The 20,260-nt window shown below is 47.8% G+C and overlaps 1 protein-coding gene across 1 annotated transcript in view; it reads right to left on the bottom strand.

Moving 5' to 3' along the window:
• Window positions 1–20,260, bottom strand: part of LOC111949827 (protocadherin-16-like) — a 47,030-nt gene that overhangs the window by 20,259 nt on the left and 6,511 nt on the right. The window contains exons 2-13 of the mRNA XM_070433864.1: window positions 19,341–19,572; window positions 18,208–18,315; window positions 18,084–18,152; window positions 15,229–15,848; window positions 12,354–12,497; window positions 11,879–12,155; window positions 10,684–10,871; window positions 10,430–10,526; window positions 10,046–10,203; window positions 5,689–6,174; window positions 4,764–5,127; window positions 879–1,115 (exon numbers count right to left, since the gene is read on the bottom strand). Coding sequence (XP_070289965.1) covers window positions 879–1,115; window positions 4,764–5,127; window positions 5,689–6,174; window positions 10,046–10,203; window positions 10,430–10,526; window positions 10,684–10,871; window positions 11,879–12,155; window positions 12,354–12,497; window positions 15,229–15,848; window positions 18,084–18,152; window positions 18,208–18,315; window positions 19,341–19,572 — 2,980 coding nt within the window. The remainder of the gene's footprint in view (window positions 1–878; window positions 1,116–4,763; window positions 5,128–5,688; window positions 6,175–10,045; window positions 10,204–10,429; window positions 10,527–10,683; window positions 10,872–11,878; window positions 12,156–12,353; window positions 12,498–15,228; window positions 15,849–18,083; window positions 18,153–18,207; window positions 18,316–19,340; window positions 19,573–20,260) is intronic.

Raw genomic sequence — 20,260 nt, forward strand, 5'->3', positions numbered from 1 at the left:
ACATTCCAGCGGCATGAAAACATTCGCAAATAGTCTGTTTGGCTCGAAAAAAGCGAAGGAAGTAATTTTCCTGACATAAGAAGAGGCAAACACAGCAGGCATTGCCTAGTTGTTTATTGTGTTTGAGTTGGGTTTTGCTGTGTAAGTAGGTGTGGCTGGGCGCCCGGGGCGGGCGGAGGTTTGTAGGATTGTGGTGCTGTGGTGTGTGTGTGTTGTTGTGTGTGTGTGTGGTGGTGTGTGTGTGTGTGGGTGTGTGTGGTGTGTGTGTGTGTGTGTGTGTGTAGTGTGTGTGGCTGTGTGTGTGTGTGTGTGTGTGTGTGTGTGTGTGTGTGTGTTGTGTGTGTGTGATGTGTGTGATGAGCGTGCCTCAACAGATGAAAGACTCTAGGCACAGCCTATCATCGCGCTTTACACCCACTAATCACCTGGAGAGAAACTTTATAACCTTCTGGGTTATTTGCTCTGGACTAGACTCCAGGGGAGAATGTGACACACCACTCCACGACACACCGAAAACAACACACACTCAACGACAGCCCACACATGCAGTCCAGGCGGTCTTCCAATGTACAGACCAAACTGTAGCTGACGCGATGCTGTATGATGTAAGAACATGCGTTGAACACATGGAGATCAACATTAGAACAAGGAGCCTCTGCCTGGCTGAGCCCTGGTGTCGTATTTTTTTAAGGATAAGCAGGTACAGCAAATATTGTGACAATCTGTGTGTCATCATGTGTACTTGTGTATATTACTATGTCATAAAGCACATAACATATAGTATATGATGAGGTTGCAGTTTAGAGTATCTGTAGTGCTATACTTAGTTGTAAAGACGGGATCTCCTGTGTTAGCCTACCACTGAGCTCAAAGCCTACATCTCGTCACCTTGGTCGCAGGTCGGAGGCCGCACCACCAGGAACAGTGGTTCTGCGAGGCTGGTTCTCTGTAATCTGGGCTTGGTACTGGTTCCCGGGAAGCAGAGGCACTCGTCTGTTCACGATCGATGAACTGGACGAACACAGCTGTGGATGAGAGCGCTGGTACCCCCGTGGTCCTGGCTAATACGATGGTCAGGTTCGTGATGAAGTCGAGCTCTCCTCCCGGGTCGATGGCTTCAGGATAGAAAAGACCTGAGAAAGTAGGGAGAGGGGTAGAGAGAGGAGCTGGGGTGGAGGAGAGGAGAGGGGTTAGAGAGGGAAGTCTAGGGTGGAGGAGAAGGAGAGGGTTAGAGAGGGAGTCCCTGGGGTGGAGGAGAGAGAGGAGGGAGGAGAGGAGAGGAGGAGGAAGGAGAGGAGAGGAGAGGAGAGGAGAGGAGAGGAGTGAGAGGAGAGGAGAGGAGAGGAGAGGAGAGAGGGAAGGAGAGGAATGAGAGGACGGAAGGAGAGGAGAGGGGTCTGGGGTGAGGAAGGAGAGGGGTGATAGAGAGGGGGCCGGTGGAAGAGGGAGGAGGGGAGGGTTAGCAGAGGAGCCTGGGGGTGGAGGAGAGGGGTTAGAGAGTGGATCTGGGATTGGAGGAGAGGAGAGGAGAGGGGATTATAAAGAGGGAGTCTGGGGTGAGGAGAGGGGTTAGAGAGGGAGCCTGGGGGTGGAGGAGAGGGGTGTGAGAAGAGGGAGCCCTGGGGTGGAGAGGCTTGAGAGGGAGTCTGGTGGGAGGAGGAGATAGTGTCCGTGGTGGTGGAGGATAGAGGCAGGAGGGGTTGTAGATTTAAGGAGGAGTGGGGATTAGAGAGGGAGCCTGGGGGTGGAGGAGAGGGGTTAGAGAGGGAGCCTGGGGGTGGAGGAGAGGGGTTAGAGAGGGAGCCTGGGGTGGAGGAGAGGAGATGATACAGATTACAGGATGAAGAGAGAGCCTAGGGAGTGTAGAGGGCCTTATGGGCCCTGGTCAAAAGTAGTGAACTTAGCTGGGATGCAGGGTGCTATTTGGGACACAGCCTCAGCTAGTCCCTCTCCCTACCTAGTGTGTAGTCACACCCTTTAAAAGGTCCCCATGCTCTCTGTCCAGCACAACTCCGCTAGCTTCAACTTCTACTGCTAGCTTCACTTCTCTGCTAGCTTCAACTGAAACTGCTAGCTTCAACACTCCGCTACCTTCAACTTTCACTGCGAGCTTAAAATTTCACTGCAAGCTTCACAACTCTGCTAGGTTCAGCTTTCCCTGCTAGCTTCACTTCTCTGCTTGCTTCATCTTTCACCAGTCATTCCTCCCTCTCCGTCGGAGGCCAAGCGTTGCTCCTTGCCAAGAGCTTTACTTACTTACACACACCCACCCACCCTGTTCACCCACCCATTCTGTCCACCCAGTCCACCTGTCCACCTGTCCACCCTGTCCACCCTGTCCACCCAGTCATCTGTGTGTGTGTGGATCTATTCCCATGAAAGCCTAGGCAGAAACAAAACACACACAAAAAAACTCTCAGACTGCTGGGAACCATTAAAGGAGCGATTACAACTGCATGTGTGTGTTACTCAGTCCCTCTTTTGAGACTTTGATAACACCTACACGCACACACTATTTGCCGTTTGGTCTTTTGGTCTTTCCTGTGGTGTGTGAGACACGTTGACCCCGGCTCCACCCCTCCCCCACCAATCAGGAACCAAGGAACCCCATGGTCGGCTGAGGGGATAAAAACAGGAAGCTGTCAAGATCTATCAGGTGTGTCACAGAGAGAGGGCGGCCATCTTAATATGGTTTCAGTATATATATATATATATATATGTGTGTGTGTGTATATATATGTGTGTATATGTGTGTGTGCGTGCAGGCATGGGTGTGTGTGTGGTGCCCATCTTGAACTGGTTCCAGCCATGCAGGTAGTTAGACAGTATAATGACAGTTAATATCATGAGTTAATCCTCTGACCACCTGATCTGCTCCTGTCCTGTCAAGCGGCCCAGGCCAGGGTCTACGATGACAGGAGAAACGGTCCCATCTCTACACATGCTGTTTTGGTTATATTCTCAATACACCAGCACTACAGGGAGCTGTGTAGGAGAAGCCTACTACAGATCATGGTAACCTTGGATCCTTCTGGGTGGAGGATGGGTGTCTCCTAACACTATTAGGGGCTCTTTCCTCCTCTGTGCCCAATTGAAATATTAAATCAAACTACGTGTGTTGAGTTTTCTATATGGGATGATTTTTTTGTCCTTATAGATGGCTTGATCTAGGTCTGAGAATCCGCCCCTGAAAGTTTTTCATTGTTCTTTTTTATCAACTTGTGTAAGACGACGCTGTTCCCTAGACTCATTTGATTAATAGAAAAAACTAATAGAGTGTCTAACATGAGAAAAAACAAGGAGAGCAAGGAAACATCTTTACCTTAGTTCACCCCAGTCTTCAGAACTGTGACTGCTCTACTATAATACAACCATGCATATACAGTACGTAAGCCAAACTGACTGGAATTGGAAACATCCAAAATAGGTTTTCCATCTCTCTCTCTCTCTCTCTCTCTCTCTCTCTCTCTCTCTCTCTCTCTCTCTCTCTCTCTCTCTCTCTCTCTCTCTCTCTCTCTCTCTCTCTCTCTCTCTCGCCCATCTCTTCTTTATGCCCCCCTTTCTACACCTCCTCTCCTCCCCTCTCTCTTTCTCTCTCTTTCTCTCTCTCTCTCTCTCTCTCTCTCTCTCTCTCTCTCTCTCTCTCTCTCTCTCTCTCTCTCTCTCTCTCTCTCTCTCTCTCTCTCTCTCTCTCTCTCTCTCTCTCTCTCTCTCTCTCTCTCTCTCTCTCTCTCTCTCTCTCTCTCTCTCTCTCTCTCCTCCTACCCATGTGCTGTTAGTGACCAGTCTTAGGATGGGATCACTGAGGAGTCACAGTGGCTGAAACTATTCCAGCCACTAACTCTGCCCATACTAAAGGCTCTGGGGCAAGTTATCTCAGAGAGCACGGAGATACAGAGAGAAAACAACAAACCCAAAAACTTAAAACAGAACCAACACAACCCCCCTCGTCCCTCCTTCCCCTCCCGCCTCACTCTCTCTTTGACTGTTGCGGCTCATTAAAGCATGAATCTGAAATGAGTCAGTGCTGTGCCCTCTCTCCTCCTCTGCTCCCAGGGCCAGGTAATGAGAAGGAGAGGGAAGCCCTAATCTCAGCACTGCACGGCAGGCCTGGTGTGTGTGTGTGTGTAATCTCAGCACAGCACGGCAGCCCTGCCCGTTGCGTGTCTAGCAGTGTGTGTTTACTGCCAGCCTCTCCCCGTTGCGGCCTTCTGCTGTGGAAAAAGTTGTTAAACTGAGGCCAGATAGCTAGATCGTTACTTACAGCGGTGTTATTTGTTACAGCAGTGTTGGTGGTGGTAGAGCTTAGCGCTCAGGTAGACAGGCCTACCCAATGTACCGGGGTAACTTCATTAACTCTGATTCGTCTCTCACACGACATCTCTTCACACGTCCCTGTTTATACTGTTTTAAATTTGCTGGGGCCTGATTATAGGTTGAAACTTATGAGACTCTCTCACAGACCCAACCACATGGAAGCTGGGAATGTGGTACCAATGGCCTTCTGACATCACACCATGTGTTTACAGCACAGATGGTAACTACATGATTGTTCTGGTGAGAAAACAATAATGTATGCCAGTGTTACCGACCAGGTTTTAACCCGGTTGTCTGTGTGCCACAAGGCTGTGGTATCCAGCTGAGCTAAAGCTTAGGCATTCGATTGGGGAGCTAACAAAAGTCTTCAGGTCTCAGACTAGGTTACCTTTTCTTTGAGCTTCCAAACCACTTCCATTACACTAGGACTTGTTTAAATGACCCACCAGTATTAGGGTTGAGGCTGAACGTCCCTCCAGCGTTGCCAGTCTCGATGAAGTAGCTGACCCGTCCGTTCTCCCCCTGGTCGGCATCTCGCGCCACGACGTAGAGAACCACGAAGCCCACAGGCTGGTCCTCCATGACGCTAACCGCGGATGGCGAGCTGAACACTGGAGCGTTGTCGTTCTCGTCTGTCACAAACACCCTCACCGTCACCGAGCCCCAGCGCCGTTGGCTGGCGTTCAGGGCGGAGTCTGTTGCCTGGACGACCAGGATAAGGGAGGAAGTGACCTCATGGTCCAGTTCCTGCGCCAGGGTCAGGACGCCAGTGGAAGGGTCAAGGGCCAGGAGGTCAGTGAGGTCAGGGTACTGGAACATAGTAACGGAAACGGACACAGTGACAGTGCGCACCGAGGAAGAGAGGCCACGGACAGACAGAGCTGAAACTTCACTGCTTGACATGTATGATGAAATCCTAGTTGAGACTGAACAAATGAACGAAACACAGCAAGTAAGTGAAAGAAATAGATTTTGATTATGTTTTACTGGTAATGGGGACATACGAAAATGCCAACAAAATAACTTGTTGTCAGTGTGGTGTGTGTGTGTATGTGTGTAACCTTTATTTAACTAGGAAAGTCAATTAAGAACAAATTCTTATTTACAATGACGCCCTATGGGACTCCCGGGTGTGATACAGCCTGGATTCGAACCAGGGACTGTAGTGATGCCTCTTGCACTGAGATGAGATGCCTTAGACAGCTGCGTCCATGTGTGTGTATTAACTATTTAACTGTACTAGAACGCTTAAAAGGCCACTAAAATTTTAAATATCGGTTATCAGTATCGGTTTTTTTTTGGCAATGAAAATATTGGATATCGGTATCGGCCAAAAATGTAATATCGGTGCATCACTACTCCTAACCCTACCTGGTGCAGGATGGAGTAGGTCAGCAGGCTGTTGGGCCCTGATCCGTCCTGGTCCGAGGCTTGGAAGGCGTAGATGGACGCCCCAGGCTCCATGTTCTCAGGTATCACCACGGTAATGGGGTCCTCCGGGAAGCGGGGTCCATGGTCGTTGCTGTCCTCCACCTCGATGTCCAGCTGCACCAGGTGGCTGCTGGGTAACGTCATGGAGAAGTCGTCCACCTCTATCTGTAGTGTGTAGCGGGCGGAGCGCTCGTAATCCAGCTCCCTCGCCAGGTACACGTCACCTGTCTGACGGTCCACCATGAACGTTCCGTCTCGGTCTGACCCGCCCACCACCGTGTAGGTCACCTGACCAGCCTCAGGGAGCTCAAAGCCATCATGTGACCTCACAGAGCCAATCATAGAGCCTGGTTTGGCCTCCTCGACGGAGTTGAAGGACATGGAGAGGGAGTTGTCTTTGGAAGGAGCTCTGCTCGCACTCTGGACCTGTGGACAGAGAGATTGGAATTTGGTAAGCATATATCCTCAATACACCACTCAGGACCTACGGTCAGACAGATAGGGATATGGTTAGCATACTGTATATCATCAATATATTGGTGTTAAAAGTTTGTAGCTAGCTAACTTCATCACCAGGGTCACTTGTGAGAGCTGGCTGGAGGACGAAATTAGTAGCTAGCTAATCAATGTTTCTTATAACTGGGATCTCCAAACAATCTATTAACTGTTGAGGGACATTATTAGCAACTATGAATATCCTGACAGTTAATGATAATCCATTTAGCAAGATAGCTGAATATCAACAGGCAGCAGACTCATGCTACAGGGCATTCGGAAAGTTTTCAGACCCCTTCACTTTTTCCACAATTTGTTACGTTACAGCCTTAATATAAAATTGATTAAAAAAAAAAAATCCCCCTCATCAATCTACACACAATAACCCATAATGGCAAACAAAAACAGGTTTTTAGATTTTTTTGCAAATTTAGAAATAAAATAAAACTGAAATATCACTTTTACATACTGTAAGTATTCACACCCTTTACTCAGTACTTTGTTGAAGCACATTTGGCAGCGATTACAGCCTTGATTCTTCTTGGGTATGATGCTACAAGCTTGGCACACCTGAATTTGGTGAGTTTATCCCATTCTTCTCTGCAGATCCTCTCAAGCTCTGTCATGTTGGATGGGGAGCGTCACTGCACAGCTATTTTCAGGTTTCTCCAGAGATATTTGGATGGGCCACTCAAGGACATTCAGAGACTTGTCCCAGTGCCACTCCTGCGTTGTCTTAACTGTGTGCTTAGGGTCGTTGTCCTGTTGGAAGGTGAACCTTCACCCCAGTCTGGGGTCCTAAGCGCTCTGAGGCAGATTTTCATCAAAGATCTTTGTGTACTTTGCTCCGTTCATCTTTCCCTCGATCCTGACAAGTCTCCAAGTCCTTGCTGCTGAAAAACATCCCCACAGCATGATGCTGCCACCACCATGCTTCACCGTAGGGATGGTGCCAGGTTTCCTCCAGACGTGCTGGCATTCAGGCCAAGGAGTTCAATCTTGGGTTTCATCAGAGCAGAGAATCTTGTTTCTCATGGTCTGAGAGTACTTTAGGTGACTTTTGGCAAACTCCAAGCGGGCTGTCATGTGCCTTTTACTGAGGAGTGGCTTCCGTCTGGCTACTCTACCATAAAGGCCTGATTGGTGGACTGCTTCAGAGATGGTTGTCCTTCTGTAGGTTCTCCTATCTCCACAGAGGAACTCTGGAGCTCTGTCAGAGTGAACATCGGGTTCTTGGTCACCTCCTTGACTAAGGCCCTTCTCCCACGATTGCTCAGTTTGGCCCGGGCGGCCAACTCTAGGAAGAGTCTTGGTGGTTCCAAACTTCTTCCATTTAAGAATGATTGAGGCCACTGTGTTCTTGGGGACCTTCAATGCTGCAGACATTTTTTGGTATCCTTCCCCAGATCTGTGCCTCGACACAATCCTGTCTCGGAGCTCTACGGACAATTCCTTCAACCTCATGGCTTGGTTTATACTCTGACATGCACTGTCAACTGTGGGACCTCCTATAGACAGGTGTGTGCCTTTCCAAATCATGTCCAATCAATTGAATTTACCACAGGTGGACTCCAATCAAGTTGTAGAAACATCTCAAGGATGATCAATGGAATCAGGATGCACCTGAGCTAATTCGGTCTCATAGCAAAGGGTCTGAATTCTTATATAAATAAGGTATTTTTATTGAATTTTTGCAAACATTTCTAAAAACCTGTTTTGCTTTGTCATTATGTGTAAATTTGGTGAGGTAAAAAAATATTTAATTTATTTAGAATAAGGTGTAACGTAACAAAGTGGAAAAATTCAAGGGGTTGAATACTTTCAGAATGCACTGTATGTGCCTAATAATGACATTATACATGCCTAGTGCAGTTGGAGCTACATTTTCAATAACAACGCTAAAGAATCCAAATATTAAACGGGACGCTGTGAACCAGAAACAGATTTCAACAACCCACTCTATTTCTCATTAGAAATAAAAGAACTGAACGTTTGAAGAGTTTTTTTTTCACAAACTGTAGCGCATGTCACTGCCAGGAAAATAATAAAGGATCAAGTAATATAATCAGAAAAGGACATTTTAGTGATCTTTCAGATCTCGCTGCAGCAGGCAGGGCTCGGTCGTCTACAGTACTGAGTTTTTACACCTCCTTGATGACCAATCAGAAGAACATGAAAGACCGCGGCTTTGACGCATCGCTCCCTTTGTATGGAACAGGCACCAGAAGTTACACATATGACACATTGTTCTAATAATCCTGTTTTTCAGTTCAGCTCTAAGCAGGGATGGATCACAGGGTTTAAATATCTGAGCGAGCAGAGAGAGAGAGTGAGAGAGAGAGAGAGAGAGAGAGAGAGAGAGAGAGAGAGAGAGAGAGAGAGAGAGAGAGAGAGAGAGAGAGAGAGAGAGAGAGAGAGAGAGAGAGAGAGAGAGAGAGAGAGAGAGAGAGAGAGAGAGAGAGAGAGAGAGAGAGAGAGAGGGATAGAGAGAGAGAGAGACGATAGAAAAGAAAGAAAGAAAGAAAGAAAGAAAGAAAGAAAGAAAGAAAGAAAGAGAGAGGAAGGAAAATAAAATATTTTTGTGCGCTTATCCATTTTTCTTCTCAACAAATCCTTGTTGATGCTTAATTCATTACAGCCTACAATACCTCGATAAACCAGTTACACTATACAGCACCACTATGTTGGCAGTCACTAAACAGCCCATGCTCTTTATGAAACATAATATGACAAAGTGTGAATTAACTCCACATTAGGCGGCAAATTGAGCGTCACCAAGCGTTAGAATTAGTGAGATCATATCCTTTCCCTACTGCTGTACTTGTCTTGGACGGTGTGAGGGTCTGAAATGATGACGTGATAGAAACGCGTCAACAGACAAGAACAACACAACCCTGTTTAATCCTATTACACACTAATTATTACTCACATTCTTACGTCAGAAGAACAGGAGAAATGAGGGAAGGAAACATTTTTTGAAAAAAGTAACCCAGAGAAGCTGTTTTACTGCAGCCATTACAAGACCCTTCTATTTTCCTGGAACCTTAAAGATTCTGGGTATGCGTTCCAAATGGCACCCATTCCCTACATGGGGCACTGGTCGAAAGAAGTGCACCATACAGGGAATAGGGTGTCATTTGGGATGCACATTGGATTTACAGCTACAGAGTTCCTTCCATTGTGCTGGCCTGGCCGGTCACTATTTAGTTGTACATTAAATATTAATTAAATTAACTTGAATGGTGTATTTTATGTGGGTGCACATCCCAGGTGGTGTTGTATTGAAGCGGGGCTACTGTATTAAAAGTGTTGAAGTCATTCAGTATGGCCTTGATCAGAGCAATCACAGCTGGTGATCATCATGGGCCAGATGGGAGCACTTGATTCATACCTACTGTAGTTTTCCATCTTTTACTCAAAGAGAAATTCCCCTTTTAAAAAGTCACAGAGGAGGAGAAAGGAGGGAGGGAAGGTTGTCAGAACTCAGCCTGACATGTCTATTTGGAACAACATTGTTGTGAGGAGCCAGACATCAAGAGGAAGTTTGACTTAGTACTTTTCTCGATACTTTAGTTTAATGTGGGATATTTGATAGATAGGTGTTGATCTAGGAGTTTTCTGACCTTTATTATTAGGATACAGCTAGATCAGTGAGAAGGAAGGTGGTAGGGGATAGGAGATAGGGTATATGACATAGGAGATAGCAATCTGAGGCAGGGCTCTCATCTGTATGTGTAGTGTACAGGTAGCGCTGTAAGAGGGAAGGAGGTAGGGGCTAGGGGTTAGGAGGTAGGGGTCTTACCTGTATGTGTAGTGTACAGGTAGCGCTGTGAGATGGCTGGCCTCGGTCAGTGGCGGTCACAGTGAAGCTGTACTCAGCTCTGTCAGAGCGACTCAGAGGAGAGGAGGAACGCAGTTCACCTGTAGTAGGGTTCAGAGAGAAACGCTCTGCTCTGGGACCTGTAGAGGAGGGAGGGAGGGAGGGAGAAAAAGAGAGAGAAAGAGTGAGCGAGAAGTGCAGCTATAAATTGTTACAGAGTCTTTTTGGAAACAATGCCAGAAGAAAACAATGCATTCCTCACATAATCACTCAACGGCAGAAAATAGCATTAACAAAATGTAATCTTCAATCAATAACTCACACACAATCCCTCCCTCTCTCTCCCTCCTTTCATCCCTCTCTCACCTGACATGGAGTAGTACACAGTGCCGTTCTCTCCCTCATCAGGGTCATTGGCCTGTACTTTCCCCAGCAGTAGACCTGACGCCTGACCCTCCATCACCTACAGAAGGAAATCACAAGATAAAACGGTGACTTTGTTTTCTTCTCAACGCTGACCACTAAGATATCATGTAAGATCCCATCCTCTAAGGGCCCTAGTCAAAAGTAATGTATAATATATAGAATAGGGGCCATTTGAGAGGCAGCCTCAGTATTACCTGCATGGTCAGTCCTCTGCCAGGCTGGCTGTGTCTGAAGGAGGGAGTGTTGTCGTTCTCATCCAGGATGGTGATAAAGGCTGTCCCTGTAGCGCTGCGTGGGGGAGTACCTCCATCCTGAACCACCAACAACACCTGGTAACTACTCTGCTGCTCCCTGTCCAGACCTACACGGGTACTGATCTCACCTGAGGGAGAGAGGGAGAGGACACAGGGATGGAGGAGGGACAGAGAGAGAGAGAGATAGGAAGGAGAGGAGTAATGATGAGAAATTAAAGGGAGAGACAGTAGTCTTTGATCACACACAAACACACACACACACATGCACACACGCACCCACAAACATACACACACGCACACATACACACACAAAGGCATGGCAGGAACCTGAACAGCTGCAGTGGAGGTTAGAATGATCAGCCCCTGGCGAGCAGCTACACACAGTCCCACAGTCACAGCAGGCCAATTAGGGCCCAGCAGGACCCTCAACACTGCAGATAACCTGATTTACTATCACAGAGAACAGACAGGCCAGGGACAAGCCAGGGGTCTGCAGTAGGAGATTCTGAATGCCACATCTGAAGTGCCTGCGGTAAATATAAAGTTGTTAAACACTGAGTGTACAAAACATTAGGAACACCTGCTCTTCCATGACATAGATTGACCAGGTGATCAGGTGAAAGCTATGATCCCTTATTGATGTCACTTGTTAAATCCACTTCAATCAGTGTAGATGAAGGGGAGGAGGCAGGTTAAAGAAGGATKGTTAAGCCATGAGATAATTGAAACATGGATTGTGTATGTGTGCCATTCAGAGGGTGAATGAGCAAGACAAAGTGCCATTGAATGGGGTATGGTTGTAGGTGCCAGGCGCACCGGTTTTTATCAAGAACTGCAGCGCTGCTGGGTTTTTCATGCTCAACAGTTTCCYGTGTGTATCAAGAATAGTCCACCACCCAAAGGACATCCACCCAACTTGACACAACAGTGGGAAGCATTGGAGTCAACATGGGCCAGCATCCCTGTGGAACACTTTCGACACCTTGTAGAGTCCATGCCCCGACGAATTGAGGCTGTTCTGAGGGCAAAAGGGGGGAGAGGAGGTGTGTAACTCAATATTAGGAAGGTGTTCTTAATGTTTTGTACACTCAGTGTATCTTTTTTTATTCCATTCATTAACCAGTCTTTGAACTACCTGTGTGTGAGTTGATCTGGAAGTGTCTGTCTGGGTGTAGGAGTCTGTAACTGAGCCTGCCGTTGAGGCCCGTGTCGCGGTCCGTAGCCAACACCCGTCCGAACCCTGAACCCGCCGGAAGGTTCTCTCTCACGGCCAGGAAAGCCCTCGCCTGGATCAGACGGGGAGAGTTGTCATTCTCATCGGTCACCGACACCCTCACCGTGGCACTGCCCGTCTTCTTCAGCTGCCCGTGGCCCGCCGTGGCCAGAACCATCAACATGTACATGTCCTTCACCTGGGCAAAGGTCATGGACACACATCAAAGGGACATTACATTATAAATGAAAGTTAGTCAGATGTTTTCAGGTCTCTAAAGAGATCTAATCAACATGAATGAGATCTACATGATTGATGTCAATCAAAGTGGCTTAAAGGAGCATTCAGTGTGGGGGTCTGGAAAGGTTTATATATCTTCCTGTCACATGTTCTTCACCTCTCTGTCCAGGGCGCTCTTCACAAACAGCCAGCCGCTGTCTACTGCGATGCCAAACCCTGCTGCGTCTCCGTCAGGTCTCAGGTGGAATGCCAGTGGAGAGGAGGACCCTGAACCCGCGGTGTCCCGGCTCAGAGCTCGCACCTGTAGATGGATTAATTAAGCTCTTAATCAGAAATACATATACAGCCAAAACATCAGAGAACTAACTGTTCTGTTTGATATGTGAGATATTATGTCTATTGTTATATACAGCAACATATGTCCAAGACACTGTTCCCCTTTCAACCTGTAGATGAACAGTATACATGAAGTGTAGCAGATATTGGTTTAGATCTTATCTGTCGGAAAGATATAAGTTTGTCTCTGGGAATGGTTTGTCCTCTGACAAATCAACTGTAATTTTCGGTGTTCCTCAAGGTTCCGTTTTAGGACCACTATTGTTTTCACTATATATTTTACCTCCTGGGGATGTCATTCGAAAACATTATGTTAACTTTCACTGCTATGCGGATGACACACAGCTGTACATTTCAATGAAACATGGTGAAGCCCCAAAATTGCCCTCGCTAGAAGCCTGTGTTTAAGACATAAGGAAGTGGATGGCTGCAAACTTTCTACTTTTAAACTCGGACAAAACAGAGATGCTTGTTTTAGGTCCCAAGAAACAAAGAGATCTTCTGTTGAATCTAAAAATGTATCTTGATGGTTGTACAGTCGTCTCAAATAAAACTGTGAAGGACCTCGGCATTACTCTGGACCCTGATCTCTCTTTTGACAAACATATCAACACTGTTTCAACGACAGCTTTTTTCCATCTACGTAACATTGCAAAAATCAGAAACTTTCTGTACAACAATGATGCAGAAAAATTAATCCATGCTTTTGTTACTTCTAGGTTAGACTACTGCAATGCTCTACTTTCCAGCTACCTGGATAAAGCACTAAATAAACTTCAGTTAGTGCTAAATACAGCTGCTAGAATCCTGACTAGAACCAAACAATTGTTCATATTACTCCAGTGCTAGCCTCCCTACACTGGCTTCCTGTTAAGGCAAGGGCTGATTTCAAGGTTTTACTGCTAACCTACAAAGCATTACATGGGCTTGCTCCTATCTATCTTTCCGATTTGGTCCTGCCGTACATACCTACACGTACGCTACGGTCACAAGACGCAGGCCTCCTAATTGTCCCTAGAATTTCTAAGCAAACAGCTGGAGGAGGGCTTTCTCCTATAGAGCTCAATTTTTATGGAATGGTCTGCCTACCCATGTGAGAGACGCAGACTCGATCTCAACCTTTAAGTTTTTACTGAAGACTCATCTCTTCAGTAGGTCATATGATTGAGTGTAGTCTGGCCCAGGACTGTGAAGGTGAACGGAAAGGCTCTGGAGCAACGGACCGCCCTTGCTGTCTCTGCCTGGCCGGTTCCCCTCTCTCCACTGGGATTCTCTGCCTCTAACCCTATTACAGGGGCTGAGTCACTGGCTTACTGGTGCTCTTCCATGCCGTCCCTAGGAGGGGTGCATCACTTGAGTGGGTTGAGTCACTGACGTGGTCTTCCTGTCTGGGTTGGCGCCCCCCCTTGGGTTGTGCCGTGGCGGAGATCTTTGTGGGCTATACTCGGCCTTGTCTCAGGATGGTAAGTTGGTGGTTGAAGGTATCCCTCTAGTGGTGTGGGGGCTGTGCTTTGGCAAAGTGGGTGGGGTTATATCCTGCCTGTTTGGCCCTGTCCGGGGGTATCATCGGATGGGGCCACAGTGTCTCCTGACCCCTCCTGTCTCAGCCTCCAGTATTTATGCTGCAGTAGTTTATGTGTCGGGGGGCTAGGGTCAGTCTGTTATTTCTGGAGTATTTCTACTGTCTTATCCGGTGTCCTGTGTGAATTTAAGTATGCTCTCTCTAATTCTCTCTTTCTCTCTTTCTTTCTTTCTCTCTCTCGGAGGACCTGGGCCCTAGGACCATGCCTCAGGACTACCTGGCATGACGACTCCTTGCTGTCCCCAGTCCACCTGGCCGTGCTGCTGCTCCAGTTTCAATTGTTCTGCCTGCGGCTATGGAACCCTGACCTGTTCACGTGCTACCTGTCCCAGACCTGCTGTTTTCAACTCTCTAGCGACAGCAGGAGCGGTAGAGATACTCTCAATGATCGGCTATGAAAAGCCAACTGACATTTACTCCTGAGGTGCTGACTTGTTGCACCCTCGACAACTACTGTGATTATTATTATTTGACCATGCTGGTCATTTATGAACATATGAATATCTTGGCCATGTTCTGTTATAATCTCCACCCGGCACAGCCAGAAGAGGACTGGCCACCCCTCATASYCTGGTTCCTCTCTAGGTTTCTTCCTAGGTTTTGGCCTTTCTAGGGAGTTTTTACTAGCCACCGTGCTTCTACACCTGCATTGGTTGCTGTTTGGGGTTTTAGAATGGGGTTTCTGTACAGCACTTTGAGATATCAGCTGATGTAAGAAGGGATATATAAATAAATCCGATTTGATATATAAATTTGATTTGATATTGGTACGGTTTCCCGGATACAGATGAAGCCTATTTTGGACAACAAAACTATTTCAATGGAAATTGTAATATTCCAGAATAGGATTACTATAGTCAGGGTCTGGGAAACCTGCCCTCAATATCCTTTTCTTATATACAGCAGAATTGTTTCCAAGACAGTTTTCCTCTTGGTGACGATAAAGGTTTGCACATTATTTGGATAGTCCCCGGTAGGCGATCTACAGATACTCAAACTATCAACAACCTATCGACTGCAACTCTGTTGATACATAACAGCTTGCTGCGGTTACGGTTAGGAATAGTTAGTTGAAATGTTGTTGACAGTTAGTTAAACAATCTACTGAACATACCTGTAGGAAGCGTGTGCTGAGCGGCGTGTTCTCCCTCAGCTCCACGCGATAGGTCAGGGTGTCGAACACGGGACCGTGGTCGTTCTCCGCTTGGACGTGCACCACAAGCATCATGGTAGAGCTCAGCTGGGGAGCGCCACCATCTTTAGCTGTCACCGTCAGGTCGTAACGCGGCGTTACGCCGTATGACAGCCCGCCAACCAGCCGGATCTCCCCCGTGCTGCGCTCCATGGAAAAGGTTCTTTGACCTCCGCTTGAGGTCGCGGTGGAGGAAAGGTCAAAGGTCACTTGGCCATTGATACCAGAGTCCCGGTCTTGGGCCTGGACGCGGTAGACCATGGTCCCCATCTCTGTGTGCTCCGGGAGGAGGAGAGACTCAGAAGAGGAGGGCAGGAAGACAGGAGTGTTGTCGTTGATGTCCTGGATTGTGATGTGAACGTGGGTCTGACCGAAGGCAGGGGGGCTGCCGCTACGAGCCTGGAGCTCCAGGGTTAGAGAAGGCTGGGCCTCGTGGTCCAGGGGAAGGCTGGTCCGCAGGGCTCCGCTCTCTGGGTCCACGTTGAAGTAGCCAGCAGGGTCTCCAGAGGAGATGCTGTACAGAATGTCCTTACTGGGGACGCCTGGGAACAGACAGGGGAAGTTTCAAGTTAAATATATTATTATTATCCTGTATGTACAGGATACACATGGTATACACTGTCCAACGAAATGCTTACTTGCAGGTTCCTTCTCAACAATGCAACAACGCCTCCTGAGTGCTGCTGTGGTCTAAGGCACTGCATCGCAGTGCTAGCTGTGCCACCAGAGATTCTGGGTTTAAGTCCAGGCTCTGTCACAGCCGGGCGCGACCGGGAGACCCATGGGGCGGTGCACAATTGGCCCAGCTTTGTTTGGATTAGGTGAGGGTTTGGCCGGCAGGGATGTCCTTGTCCCATCGCGCACTAGCGACTCCTGTGGCAGGCCGGGCGCAGTGTACGCTGACACGGTCGCCAGGTGTACGGTGTTTCCTCCGACACATTGGTGCGGCTGGCTTCCGGGTTAAGTGGGCATTGGGTCAAGAAGCAGTGCGGCTTGGCTGGGTTGTGTTTCGGAGGACGCACAGCRYWCGACCTTCGTACGGGAGTTGCAACGATGAGACAAGACTGTAACTACCAATTGGATACCACGAAATTGGGGAGAAAAAGGGGTTTTAATTTTTTTWAATAAAAGTATAATGTGGGAAAGCACAATTTATAGTCCAATAGTTACACGTGTATTGCAGAAGGAGGGATTGGGGGGCAAGTGTTTAATTTGTGCAGTATTTAGCAATCATAATAAGAGTCTGGTAGTAGCAGTTGTGATGTGTGTGTATAGTAGCATGAATGTATGTGTATGAGTGTATATCTGTGTGGGTGTGTGCGTGAGTTAGTGCATGTGTGTGATGTGACGATCCTCCCACTCTGTCTGCCGAATTCTTTCTCTTTGCTCTTGTTTTCCTTAATAGGATGTCAGTGGGCGGAGCCGGGAGGGTCGTCAGCGAAATGGGACACACCTGGCCTCTTCCCCATTCATTGGGGAGACTCTCTCCATGCAGACACRCTGATTTGATTTTGGTTGTGGCTGTTTTGTTTATTTMAACACCCCTCATTATCACATTTATGCACGCAACCACTCCCTTACATTACTGACTACACTCACCATTGTTAATTGTATATAGTTGACTTTAGTTAATAAATATATTTTGTTATTCCTTATCTCCACGTTGTCTCCCTTTTTGTTACGAACTTCGAGCCGGTTCGTGACAGTGAATACAGATGCAATTGTGTGTGTGTGTGGGAGTTTATTTGTATCTTTTGAAGCGAGTTGACAAGATCCAGAGCCACTGCAGACGAGGAGACCAGGACCAGACCAGGCAGAGACCACTTCAGTTACAATATACTCCCCCTCAGTCATTAGTCAAGTCTTTTACACTATGACAGAGCACTAAATATCCAAAGTAATGATTATAAAAACAATGTGCTGGGATGGAATTTGCGATTAATGTGATTTCTAAACAAGGTGTGTACAGTGGCTCACTGCCTATGTGAACAATTGTGGACAGGGAGCACAGATCAACGAGTGAGTACTTTCAGCACATCCCCCACCACACACACACACCCACACACACATACCCCCACAGACACACATCCCCCAACACACACACACCCCCCCACACACACATACCCCCCACACACACACCCCCACACAACATACACCCCACACCGCCCCCACACAACATCCCCCACACCACAACGCCCCCACAAACACATACCCCCCCACACACACATACACCACCCCCCCCACACACACACACCCCACACACAACCCCCCCACACACATACCCCCCACACAACATACGCCCCCCCACAAACACATACCCCCCACCCCCCCCCCACCCCCCCCCCCCCCCAACACACACCCCCACACAACAACATACCCCCCCACACACACACACCCCGCAAACACACATACCCCATTACCACACACCTACCCCCCACACACATACGCCCCCCACAAACACATACCCCCTCACACCACACATACCCCCTCACACCCCCCCCCCACACACCACATACCCCCCCACACACACACATACACCCCTCCACACACACCCACACATTACTCCCCCCACACCCACACACACACACATACACCCCCCCACACACACACCAATACACCCCCCCCACACACACCATACCCCCCCAAACACACCCACACATACACCCCCCACCAACACCACATACACCCCCCACCACACAACGCATGTGCTTTAAAACAGATGTTAGCAGTCCTTAACCAATCATAAGTTCCAATCCAATCACACCCACCGTTCTTACCGATGGCCTTTACCATGCCAACCTCAGTCCCTCGCAGTACGTCGTTCAGACACAGTGGAAGCTGTACTGCTGTGTTCGAAACACAGGGGGCGCCACCAGGCCTGCACCACCACTGATGGTTGACCCGGGCGATTGACCAGTGCTGCCAGACCCCCTCCGTCCTGGGCTGAAACCACCATGGGGATCACCGTGTTGGCCTTGCCGTGCAGCGACCGGGACAGGGAGATCACACCTGTGGAGAAGGGCACAAAAAAACACAGTGGGTCAAGGTCAGACACAGCTCAAAGTACACACCACAGAGACATGAGGACGACACACACATACTGCCTACACCACAGCGTCGGTCCGGGTTAGGGGAGTGTTTGGCCAGCAGGACCGTCCTGGTCCCATCGCGCGCACTAGCAACTCCTGTGGCGGGCGGGCGCAGTGCACGCTGACACGGTCGCCAGCTGCACAGTGTTTTCTTCGACACCATTGTGGGCTGGCTTCCGGGTTAAGTGGGAGTATTGTGGTCAAGAAGCAGTGCGCTTGGTGGATTGTGTTCTTAGAGGACGCACGGCTCTGACCTTCGCCTCTTCCCGAGTCGGTACGGGAGTTGCAACGATGAGGACAAGACTGTAACTACTGTAAACCACCAAACTACTATGAAATTGAGGGGAAAAAGGGTAAAGTAAAAAAAATACTAAAATACAAAAAAAGCACCCAACCTGTTTATTTTTGTTCATAGTTAAAGCTGTATACAGTAAAACGCCAACCGTTTTATTTTGTTCATAGTTAAAGCTGTATACAGTAAACGCCAACCTGTTTATTTTTGTTCATAGTTAAAGCGTATTAACAGTAAAACGCCACCTGTTCATTTTGTTCATAGTTAAACGCTGTATTACAGTTAAAACACCAACCCTGTGATCTTTGTTCTAGTTAAGCTGTATTACAGTAAAACGCCAACCTGTTTATTTTTGTTCATAGTTAAAAGCTGTATTAAAGTAAAACGCCAACCTGTTTATTTTTGTTCATAGTTAAAGCTGTATGTACACGTAAAAACGCCAACCGTTTATTTTTGTTCTAGTTAAAGCTGTATACAGTAAAACGCCCAACCTGTTTTATTGTTTGGTTCATAGCTTAAAGCTGTATTACAGTTCAAAACGCCAACCTGCTATTTCATTTTTTTCATAGTTGTAAAGCCTGTATTACAGTAAAACACCAACCCTGTGACTTTTTGTTCATAGTTTAAAGCTGTATTACAGTAAAAACACCAACCTGTGTCTTTGTTGAGGGTGAAGAAGGGGGAGTTGCCCCTGGGGACGGTTCGGTACGTGACCCTCCCGTTCTCCCCAGTGTCGGGGTCAAGGGCCGTAACCTTGACGACAGAGGTGCCAGGTGCACTCTGGGAGCTGAGGCTGACRGCGTAGCTCACAGGGTAGAAGACTGGTCTGTTGTCGTTGATGTCCAGCAGGTCAACCCTGACATAGGCCATGGAATTCAGACCGCCCTGCAGGGAAACAGAAAGGAAAATCTATCAATGAATCTAAAAGACAACGCTCATTGGAATGTGTTAGATGTGTCAGTGCCATTCTGTGTTGGTTTGTTGATGTTGGTGAATTTTCTGGAAAGGTCACCACAGTGTCCTGGGGTAGTAATGTTTTTGATTTCAATGTGCCTCAGTTAAGCTGAGCACCTTTCCCCCTTTATATCAAAGCCCAGCTGAAGTGAGTTAGGTGTTGGGTTTGCACCACTTCTAAGGACAAAAAGCCCTCTGTTCTACTAGACTTCACATGCTGTTGAATATCAGCAGGACAAAGTGGTAGAAAATATGAAAAAAAGAGTTAGACCACATTAATAGAGCAGGTTAAAATCAGCAGGAACCCTGTTAAAAACGTCAGACTCTAGAATCTAGTCCTGGCAGGTTGGTGGAGGGATACGGATTGATAGCTTCCCCAGGGAAACAGCAATCTGTCAKGATCTGTGTGGGGTGAGAGGGCTCGCTACCGCCGCCACAGAGCATAGAGCTCTGTTTCCCTGGCGGCTTGTTCTGAACAGCATACAGAGCTTTTCATTTGGCCGGACTAGTGAGAGGGAGGAGGAGGGAGCAGCGGTCCAACTTATTAAATATTACTGCTGCCTGCCTGTCTCCTTGCATGCCTGTCTGTCTATCTGTCCATCTGCTTGCCTGTCTGTCT

The sequence above is a fragment of the Salvelinus sp. IW2-2015 genome, linkage group LG22 (assembly GCF_002910315.2).
Source record: "Salvelinus sp. IW2-2015 linkage group LG22, ASM291031v2, whole genome shotgun sequence".
NCBI lineage: Eukaryota > Metazoa > Chordata > Actinopteri > Salmoniformes > Salmonidae > Salvelinus > Salvelinus sp. IW2-2015.